The sequence below is a fragment of the Zootoca vivipara genome, chromosome Z2, assembly GCF_965207765.1.
Source record: "Zootoca vivipara chromosome Z2, rZooViv2.hap1.1, whole genome shotgun sequence".
NCBI classification, from domain to species: domain Eukaryota; kingdom Metazoa; phylum Chordata; class Lepidosauria; order Squamata; family Lacertidae; genus Zootoca; species Zootoca vivipara.
Window position 1 is genome coordinate 44497859 of NC_142585.1, and position 10962 is coordinate 44508820.

The 10962-nt window shown below is 50.3% G+C and overlaps 1 protein-coding gene across 2 annotated transcripts; it reads right to left on the reverse strand.

Annotated features, from left to right (window-relative positions):
- Positions 1–1023: 1023 nt before the first annotated feature.
- On the reverse strand, positions 1024–9359 carry LOC132592538 (uncharacterized). Of its 2 annotated transcripts, none has more exons than XM_060277701.2 (2): positions 9098–9359; positions 1024–7138 (listed from the first exon to the last, which is right to left on the reverse strand). In XM_060277701.2, exon 2 carries the CDS (start codon positions 7080–7082, stop codon positions 5766–5768), a length of 1317 nt encoding a protein of 438 aa, XP_060133684.1. In that variant the 5' UTR covers positions 7083–7138; positions 9098–9359; the 3' UTR covers positions 1024–5765. The 2 variants fall into 2 exon arrangements, with proteins under 2 accessions (XP_060133684.1, XP_060133683.1); XM_060277700.2 differs by having other exon boundaries at positions 1024–3238; positions 6638–9359.
- Between the last annotated feature and the right edge of the window lie 1603 nt (positions 9360–10962).

The following is a 10962-nucleotide window of genomic DNA, read 5'->3' on the forward strand; positions in this document are numbered from 1 at the left end:
TTAAAAAAAATCATGTGCCGAGTTAGATGCTATTTTATTCTTGTTATTGCTATTATTTCTGTGTCCTGCCTTGATTTCCCACGACCTCCTGCTGCTTTTCCAGCTCTGTCCCCTTCTGCTTGTCATGTCCTTTGTTTGCTTTGTGTTGAGAATGTAGCAAACGCTCCCGAGTATCTCATTTGTGATGGGAGCTACCTTGCAGTTTCCCTTGCCATTCCCCACCACCCATGGGTCTGCTTTAGAGATAAGTGGATTCCCCCAATTCTCTTTCTTGGTTGTCCTTCTGGTTTGGTCTGCTGGGCAATTCAATCTTCCTGGAATCCAGCTTTCTAAAAAAATTAAGCCTGTGTTCTTTTACATTTGCACTTATGCGCCTCCACGCACCCCATTTATTTATTTGCTGCATTTCTATCTCAGCATTACCCCATAGAGCTGAAGGTAGCATACATAGTTCTCCCCTTCCTCACTTAACCCGTACAGCAATCCTGTGAGATAGGTTACTCAGAGAGGCAGTGACTGGCCCACGGTCACTCAGGGAGCTTCATGGCAAAGCGGACTTTTCAACCCTGGTCTCCCAGGTCCTATTCAGACACCCTAACCACTGTGTGGAAACTGGAAACACTGGGGATGGTCAGATCTATCAGTTTCAGTTTCTCTCAGTTTTTTCATTTTTCTAATTTTAAATTAAGTTTTCCATATTTCTTCAGCAATATGTGCTTTTGTAAATCATGAATTAAATGCAAATTTCTCCTCATAAACAAATGTATGTATGCAGTTTTGACTAATATACTTATTTTGCAACTTCCATTAATATTTCATGTCTATGTTATTCTTGTGGATATATGTATTTCTATGTACACATTTCCCTAATATAATCTTCTTCTTCTTTTGTACTCTTTGGAGAACTGCCAGATTCAGAGAAGTGTGAAATTCAAAGACAGCTGTGTTTTGGTTTGTGTATTGCTTTTGTGTGTCGAGGCTTCCCAGAAAATTACCTTAAATAACTCACAACTGACAACAGAATTATGGTTTGGTTTTTGGCAAATAATTTAGGGCCACAACTTTATTAAATACACAATTTTAATCCGAGTGTTGGCTTAGGCTTTTGGTTATTCACTCGTCCTTCCTAAAGAAGGACTATCCCCATCTGTCCATCCAGGACAGGACTCAATCAGCTGTCCCCTTAGGACAGGACTCACCTCATCTGCCCCACGTGGCAGGACTCACATCAGCTGTCACCATTGGACAGGACTCACCTCATCTGCCCACGTGGCAGGACTCACATCAGCTGTCACCATAGGACAGGACTCACCACTGTCCGCTTGGACAGTTCCTGCTCCGACTTCCGCATGGAAGTCAAGTAAACATACCTGGGAGTGAGGAGGTGGCTGCGCCCAGTCATTCCCTCCTCACCTTCACCAAGAATGTTCCTCAAGGCTCTTGCTCTTAAAATTGGGCCCACCATTCCCGCCAATGGCGGGATGGTAAGGACAAGAGTGTAAGCCCTGAGATTCCTTTAACGGAATACTTCTATATGGAGCAAACGGAGGTGAGGGTAGGCATCCGTGTGCCACCCCCTCTACCAACCGATTAACCAACCAAAAGCCTAACCGCCAACCTAACAAGTTGTGACAATTTGCTAGCGCAGTAGGCGAAAACCAAGAGGCACAGCCAATCAGCCAATTGGAAAAATTCCTACTGACCCCTGAATACAGGCGGCCCCGAAGGCAATAGCAATGTCGTGCTAACCTGCAAGAAAGAAAGGGCGGGTGGGAGGGGTTCAAACGCCAGGCAAAAATGTGACCAGAAAATGGTGGACGCAGCTTTAAGAGGGGCCCCAACAACCAATCAGATCCAAGGAATTTGCATACACACGCCCCCCATTACTCAGCATGAGCTGTGGCCTTACACAAACCAAACCCTAAGCTAAATTTCTTAACAGCCCTACCACAATCCGCTTTATATTAGATGATATAAAGCGCTTTGTGTGTCGAGGCTTCCCAGAAAATTACCTTAAATAACTCACAACTGACAACAGAATTATGGTTTGGTTTTTGGCAAATAATTTAGGGCCACAACTTTATTAAATACACAATTTTAATCCGAGTGTTGGCTTAGGCTTTTGGTTATTCACTCGTCCTTCCTAAAGAAGGACTATCCCCATCTGTCCATCCAGGACAGGACTCAATCAGCTGTCCCCTTAGGACAGGACTCACCTCATCTGCCCCACGTGGCAGGACTCACATCAGCTGTCACCATTGGACAGGACTCACCTCATCTGCCCACGTGGCAGGACTCACATCAGCTGTCACCATAGGACAGGACTCACCACTGTCCGCTTGGACAGTTCCTGCTCCGACTTCCGCATGGAAGTCAAGTAAACATACCTGGGAGTGAGGAGGTGGCTGCGCCCAGTCATTCCCTCCTCACCTTCACCAAGAATGTTCCTCAAGGCTCTTGCTCTTAAAATTGGGCCCACCATTCCCGCCAATGGCGGGATGGTAAGGACAAGAGTGTAAGCCCTGAGATTCCTTTAACGGAATACTTCTATATGGAGCAAACGGAGGTGAGGGTAGGCATCCGTGTGCCACCCCCTCTACCAACCGATTAACCAACCAAAAGCCTAACCGCCAATCAAGCCAGCCCTGGCTTGCCGCCAACACTCAGAGACCTAACCAACTTTTTAAACCCTCAGACACATCACGCAGCCAAATATCATACCCATCAGGGGATAAGTGAACCCCATCATCCCGATATAAAAGCGGGGCTCTAACATTAATTTCGGGATGACGAATCAAACTCCCCCCGATTTCGTACACCCGTTTGGATGCTGCGCTGTTAACCCTCTTCCTAGCTCTTTCCCCAGCCAGAGGAGGAATATCACCCCGCCATTGCATCCTCTGCAACATTTGGGACCAAAAAACGACGGTATCAGGGAACCAAGTCCTTATCTCCAACAAATCTCGTAGGATAGCCAGGCGAAGAGATAACGGGTCCACAGCGGGGATGTCATTTTCTCCCAGCTGGATCACCAGGGCGGACGGGCACCCGAGCAAGAGGGCTTTGCGCCGCAGCAAAGGGAGAAGCTCCCCCCAGCGCATGCCCCTCTTGCCCATCCAGGTCACTTGGATGTTGGATGGAAGGCCAAGTCGAGGACCCAATGGCGTTTGGCCAGCGCGAAGGCCTGCCCAATGGACTATGGAATGTCCCACCATCCATATGTGCACGTCCGCGAGCCCTGGGAAAACATTGGAAAACAAACGACAAAGTTAGGAGCGCTTCCGAACATAAGATCTATACGCTGCAGATTTCCACCTGCCCAAATCCTTAATAGCATCAACCGAAAGACCCCAGTGGGCCGCCGTAGTGGCGGCCCCAATGCGAAAGGAATGAGGAGCGTAATTAGCGGCCACGCAACCGCATGCCGCTATCACCTTCCTCATAACTCTAGTAAATTGCAGCCTAGTCATCGGGTTACCATCCTGATGCACAAACAAGGGGCCCTCCCCAGCTGGCCTTTCCGCCAAGAATTTGGCTACGTCCTTAACCGGGCAGGGGCCCGTCTGCCCCGTAGCAGGCAGTCGCATTACTGCTCCTTTACCAGCCTGGTCGGTCTTGGAACTCCGAATCGTGATTAACAATTCCGTTGGTGACAGACGTATGTCCTGGAGTAGCAAACCCCCTGGCACCCCCTGACGCATCTGACCCCCTACAATTTCACCAATTCTCAAAGCGCCAAAAAAGGCCACTGAGAAGGCGGCCGAAAACAAACGGGCCTCATATTTAGACCAACACACCACCCTAAGCTTCAATCTCATTTTAGTGAGAAGATCAAAAGAAATCGGGTTCCTGGTAGGGGAACGGGGAGGACAAAGCCTACCCCATCCCTCCATGGCCTTACGCACCACAAATTTGGCGCAAGGGTCCCTATTAAAAAACAATTTCGAGAAAAATGAAATGGCCGCAGACTGGAGCTTTATGGTCCTGGCAGCCCTTCCCAGGTGAAACAGGTGTGCCAAATATTGAAGCACCTGGGAAGAAGAGGGGCGGGCCGCTCCCTCCACCGCGAGCGACTGACTGCGAAAAGTTAAAAAGTCAGTCCAAGCTTTTTGATAAGCCCGCAGGGTAGAGGGGGAAACAGAAGCAGCTACTCCCTGCAAGACTAGCAGCTGCCAAGGTTCCAAAGACGATCCGGGAAAATCTCCGGCTGATGTTGTGCGTCTGGAACCAGGGACCTGAAGCGCTCCATCTGAAATCGTGACAAAGCGTCAGCTATATCGTTGGCCACGCCCGGGACAAAACGCGCAGAGAAAATAATGTTAAAACGCAGGCACTGCAGCACGAATGCCCGCAGCAGAGCCGATACCCGAGTTGACTTAGAAGATTGTTTCGCAAGGACAGTCACCACAGCCTGGTTATCTGACCAAAAGCATACGCGGCGGTCCTTGAAGTCGTCAACCCAAATATGGACTGCAACTGCTATAGGAAAGAACTCAAGAAAAGTTAAATCCCGCGTGATTTCAGTGTCCCGCCAAGCAGGGGGCCATCTTTGTGCGCACCACCTGCCATTCCAAAACAAACCAAATCCCAGGGAACCCGCCGCATCGGAGTGCACTTGGAAATCGTTGTGCAGGTTTAAAACATCCTGCCACAAGGATACCCCATTGTATTCCTCCAGGAATACCAGCCACATCCTCATGTCAGCCTTCTCACCCTGCGATAAGCGCACCCGGTGATGAGGCTGACGCAGGCCAACGGTGCGTTTGTTCAAACGCGCACAAAAGGGGCGACCGGGTGACACAACTTTACAGGCAAAATTAAAGTGACCCAGCAACGATTGCAGCTGGCGAAGCGTCACTTTTTCCGGCACCAGCATTTCCTCTATCACCCGTCGAAGCGTGGTGATCTTCTCCATAGGTAAGCTGGAAGTCTGATTAACGGTATCCAGAAGGATACCCAGGTACGTGAGCCTGGTAGCTGGGCCTTCAGTCTTATCCGCTGCGAGGGGCACGCCCAGCTCATTGGTAAGGTCGTTAAAGGCCTGTAGCAGGGTGACGCAGTCACCCGTATCGGCCGCAGAAACCATTAAAAAATCATCCAAATAATGAGTGACCCCCGTTAATCCGGTCTTCGTGCGAAGGGCCCATTCCAAAAACGTACTAAAGCACTCGAAGGCCGCACAGGCTACGGAGCAGCCCATTGGCATGGCCTTATCAAAATAATAGGCGCCTTCAAACTGAAAGCCCAGCAACCAAAAATCATGCGGATGAATTGGTAATAATCGGAAAGCCGATTCGATATCACATTTTGCCAACAAGGCCCCCGGCCCAAACTTTCTGATCATTTTAATTGCCTGGTCGAGAGAAGCGTATTTGACCGTACAAAGCTCCGGAGGGATCACGTCGTTCACGGACGTGTCCCTAGGGTGAGACAAATTATGAATGAGCCGAAACTCACCCGGAGCCTTCTTGGGGACGATTCCCAAGGGAGAGAGGTGCAGATTGGGAAAAGGCGGAGACGCAAAAGGACCAGCCATGCGCTGGAGGGCTATTTCTTTATTAACCTTCCGCCTTGCGACCTCGTGCATCTCTCTCACCGACTTCTGGCTCCTAGGATTCCTAGCCAGGGGAACCGAAGCTATCGGAATCCGGAACCCGAAGGAGAAACCATCCCGAAGATATGCAGCCGCCTCAATATTGGGATAGGAGGCTAACCAATGTTTAAGGGCCGGTAACTTAATGGGAGAAAAAGCTAACTGAAGCAATTCACTTTGATGTGGAAGCTGCGGGGGGAGCGGGGAGGGCAGGGGCGGAACCCCTTGGCGCCTGCCTGAATCCTCCCCGACCCCCACGAAAGGGCCGCCGGCCCGCATAGCAGTTAACAGCCGGGTGGCTACCGCCACACCGGTCACAAGTGTGCGCATAAATACACCGCGGGCGCTGACACAGTCCTTTATTGAAATCCCAGCAGCGCAATTTAGGTGCCGCCTTAAAAGGCTGGGTCTTAGCCCTTTGCTGCTCGGCGGGTTTCCGTGAAACCGACGGAGCCACATACGTGGTCCAAAGGTCCAAGTCTTTCCTGTCAAAGCGGGCGGTGTCAATTTTTGACGCCCGCCTGCGAAATCTTTCATCATAAGCAATTGCGGCCGCTTCCCCTGCCATGTTATATGCTGACCTTACGATGGACTGGTACACGATAAGGTGTAGAGCCCTGCGGGGATATGCCGCTACTACTACCCCGGAAAAAACTTGATAACAATCGAGCCAACGCTCGAAAGTCCGCTCCACCTTTCTCCCCCTGCCTTTCTTCTTAGTACCAACGAGGGCGTTTCCTTGCTCAGGGACCACCTCCTCTGGTGGAGCTAAATCAAAAATGTCTACATATTTACCATCCAATATCCTAGACCTCAATTTAGAGGACAAGTGACTGCCCGGAATAATATCCCTAGTACTGTTGGTGGAAACCGTGGTTTCCGGGACCAACTCTCCGTCGAGACATTCTTGAACAGCTCCATAACGAGCACGATGCGAATTCGCTCGACGAGCCCAGGCCCAACGAGGAAGGCCAGAATCCACTTCCCCGTAAGCCCAGTACAACCCCATAGAGTGATCAGAACCCTCGGAGCTAGAGGACGAACCTGAGGTGGTCGAAGCCGAGGTATCGTCCTTGCGCCTCTTTGCCCGCCTCCTGGAACGACTTTTGTGACGACGTTTTCCGCCACTCGACGCTCTAGCCGGCACTGGGAGGGCTTCCTCGCCGGATGCCGACGAAAGCCCCTCGCGCCGCGAGGCGACGGCAAGAGTCTGGGATGGAGCAACGGGCGAAACAACAACATTAGAGGAGGCCCCCGTCCGCCCCCCCTGCCCTTGCCCACTTACTCTGCCCTTAGCCTGCCTCGCCCTCCTGGTGCGCCGAGGCTGCTTCCCCTCACTTCGTCGTTTGACGGGAGGGGGCGCCGGCACCACCATAGGAGTGGAAGAGGCATTCGGCATCAGAACACCAGAAGGCCCCACGAAGTCGTCATCCGACGAGTCAGCTGGCCCAGACGTGGTGGTCTCAGGCAGTTCCAGAATGGTCGCCATGGGGGACAGAGGCTGCGACGCCGCCACCGTAGCTTGCCCAGGGTCCAGGGATACACCTGCAGAGGTAGAGGGGGCAGAAAGAGGGTCTGGGCCTTGCCGGTCTGGAGGCATGGCCGTAGTCGCCGCCTCCCGCCCTGCTTCCAGAGGTAAACCAGCAGAGGTCGAGGCGGCAGGATGAGAGGCCGGGTTCTGTAATAAGGCATCAAGCCCAGATCCAAGCTGGGCCAGGGCCTGTGGGTCACCAGCAATGCTAGCGATGAATGCTTCCACGCGACCCGCTGCCTGCGAGGCTGGCGAACGCAGCTTCTGCGAAGCGCCCTTAATGACCCTCTTAGATTTCCCTGAAGTGGATGGGTGGGCCGCCATCCTGAACTATTAACTACTTGGAATAACAAGCAAACACACGTGGAATCACACAGGGGTGCGTATTACCACTTTAACCACTAGGCGGCGTCACCCCACCCCTCAAATATTGGAGCCTTCCCAACCAATCTGCAAAACTAACTGCAAAATATTTGGGGACACCCAGGCCTCTGAAAGGCCCCAGGGAAATCAGTTAGACTTGTATTGCAGGCTGGTGTAGGCCGGACCCCGGCACACGCCCCGCCCCCCCCCCTAAAAGGGAGGGAGAGGGAAATGCGCAGGCCAAAGCCAAACTCCCACCCACGCAACCAAATAGAATCCTTAACCAGAATACGTGAAAACTAAATTAACGTGAATTAAAATTAAATTGAATTAAACAATGGACATCAATTAAGCCAATTAAACAATGCAAGAAACCCAAAACGCAGGCCAAGCAATGTATTCCCTATCTATTGGGAAGGAACAGTATCAAAACTAACAAGGTGCGATAACCCCCTTGAGGCCAGCCGATGGCATAGAGAACCTAAAGTAGGCTGCAGTACTCAGGCCTCCAATTAAAGGCAAGGAGTAAAAGTTTTTTCCTTTCACTTAACCAAAGCAAGCCCACGCAGGTCAAAGCCAATTATAATCCAATTGAATCAATTAAGATTCCTAAATAAAAGGATATAAATTAAATCAAGTAATTAAAGGAAACCAATAAGTTAAAATGACCCAATAAGCTAGTCAGGCAACACAATAAAGTCAAAGCCTGTTCAAGGGACTTCAATATAGGCTGAGGGAAAAGGCAATTAAATTTGTAGGTGTAGTAACAACTCGTGGCCAGTAGATGGCGCCAAACGCCCAGAAACTGGCTGCAAGCACTCAAGCCTCGAAATAAACTGCAGCCAGGAAAAAATTTTTCCTCAGCTAAAACAGATGCAAACAGAAAACAAACGCTATACAGGACACCAAAACTAGAGGCCCCCCAGGTGAATCAAGTGAGGGGACCCCCTCCCAAGGTCCTAAAGACCCAGCAACCCCCCTCAAACCGCTCCCCCCAATGCACAAGCAGCAGCTCTCTGCTTAATAGCAAAGGGGGTTGCAAGCATTAAAATGGCGGACGCAACGTGCAAACCAGGCACAATAACGGCCTGGCGCCCTCCCAATGATGCACCCCCACCCCGCAGGCACCCCAGGGGGGGCGGCAAACGCCACAGCCCCCAATAAGCCAAATTAGAGGCCCCCAGCAGAGCGCAAGCAGCCTCAATGCTCCTCAGCCGGCAACAGCCCTATTAACCACCCACGTGGCTCCAGCCCAGCCCAGCAGGAAAACGGCCAGGCAAGGAGCCAGGAGCCAAGGCTCCCTCAGGGTACCAAGGCCCCCTTGCCCACCAAGAGCCACAGCAGGCTAGCCAAGGCAAGCGGGGGGGGGGGGAATTTAAAGAATTTAAAGGAATCTAAAGGGGGGTGCGCCCTTTAAATAAAGTGGGATGCCTGTGCGGGGGGGGGGGGACTCCCAACGCCCCCAGCCGAGGCCGAGCCGTAGGGGAAGGGAGTGGGGAGGGAGGGGAGGGGGAGAATCAAAACGGAGCTAAATAAGGCAGTAAATGAAAGCTAAAAATCAAAAGCAAGCAATAAGCTGAATAAATCAGCAAATTAAATAAGCCAGATACAACCAGACTCCAGGAATCCAGGAACGCTCTCTTGCCAGACAGGAACCGATAGAAACACACAGTTCAAACGCCAGGCAAAAATGTGACCAGAAAATGGTGGACGCAGCTTTAAGAGGGGCCCCAACAACCAATCAGATCCAAGGAATTTGCATACACACGCCCCCCATTACTCAGCATGAGCTGTGGCCTTACACAAACCAAACCCTAAGCTAAATTTCTTAACAGCCCTACCACAATCCGCTTTATATTAGATGATATAAAGCGCTTTAGAAGTGTGAATTTGGGAGTTTCCAATTAAAACACCAAGAAAATCAAGTTTCTCCTCTCATCACTAGAAAATGCACACAGATAAGGTAGTCATAGTTCTTCTTCATGGCATCTGTCTCAAGAGGCAATGGAAGAGTGAAACCGTTGGAGAGTGACAGCGCCTGCTGTGGCTTCAGAGACTGATACAGAAGAGACATGTTTTGTTGCATCTGGGGCAGATGGAAGCATGCAGTTGTGCTGTTTCAGGTGCACCATGACATTTCTTCTCTGGTCACTGCTGTGGATGCATGATCTATCTCTAGGCACTGTGACCGCCTTGCAAAGGATTCCCATATGGCAGGGTTAATGCTGTAACACAGAACTGGTCTGTCAACAGGCCTAGTGCCGGAAGCCATCTCCCTGTAGAGGACATTCTGGGGGTCCTGTCATCTTCTATTCTGTGGGCATTGTAACAGATTGACACAGTTTTGAAATATTTATTCCTACCTGGTTGGAAAAGAGTTAATCCACCTCCAGCCTGACTGACATAACATTCTGATGGGGGCGGGACTGTTCCCAGTTTAAAAGGAGGGAGGAGCAGTTTGGTCAAGTAGGGAGAGGGGGAGGGAGTGGAGAGATGTGAAGAATAAAGTTGAGAAGCCAGGATAGTGGTGGTTTAGATGAGGTTTAGGAAAGCTTGATGTTAAATTTTTGACAGAGTTATTGTACAACTGAAACAAAGCAGATAAACACATGAAACGTTAAAGAAACACCTATGTTTTTAAGATAATAAAATTCATCTCTTTTGTGCCAAGAAGAATCGTCATTATCGTTCCAGCTGGGTATCAGAACTCACAGAAGTGGTGGCTCAATAGAGGACAAAACTTACCTCAGGAATAGAGGCGACAGTTTGTGTCTTAGAGTTACACTGAGGAAGCTTAGGAGGATAACCTGGGGTGCCAGAGTGGAAAGCGCAAACTTTTGCAGTGGGGAATCAAACTGAGTGAGACCCTTTACTGTAGGCAAGAGGTTATTCCGTCAAACAGCCTAGAGTTTCTCAAGATACCAGGCCACGTAAGCTGGAAGACTCTCTTTACTAATAAACCCACAAGTAAAAAGGGGTTTATTTCAAGGCGGCAGGAGAAGAGGGAGGGTGGTTTCACCCCTGGATTCCTGTGTCGCATTTTTAGGAATAGAGAGGGAGGACATTCGTCACAGACATCACCAAGCCAGCATAGACATCACTGAGAGAAGTGCTGGGAATGTGGGTTTGGAAGAGCACATTTTGGTTTGAGACTCTGTCTTGCCATGTGATGCCCAAAATATTCCTGATGCAGAACTCATGGAAGGCATTGAGGTGTTGCTCCTGGCAGGGTTTAAGTTGCCCACAACTGACTTCCCATAAAACAGCAGGCTCAACATGCAAGCCTGGTAGGCCTTCATCTTGGTACTGATTATTAGCATCACATTCTCCCACACCCTTTTGGAGAGGCAAGTCTTGCCAGTATGCTTGTGCAGCTCAGCATCGATGGAAACATTGCTTGGTTATGATGGAGCCTATGTAGACAAAATCATCTACTATCTCAAGCACATGGCCACCAATTCTGATGCATGGAGTG

What these genes read in the sequence shown, in the direction of transcription:
- LOC132592538 (XM_060277700.2), bottom strand. Translation starts at nt 7,448, where the DNA reads ATGGCGGCCCACCCATCCACTTCAGGGAAATCTAAGAGGGTCATTAAG. An exon ending in CTCGGCTTCGACCACCTCAG is followed by an intron (nt 3,239 to 6,637) that starts GTTCGTCCTCTA and finishes ATGTTTTCCCAG; the next exon opens with GGCTCGCGGACGTGCACATA.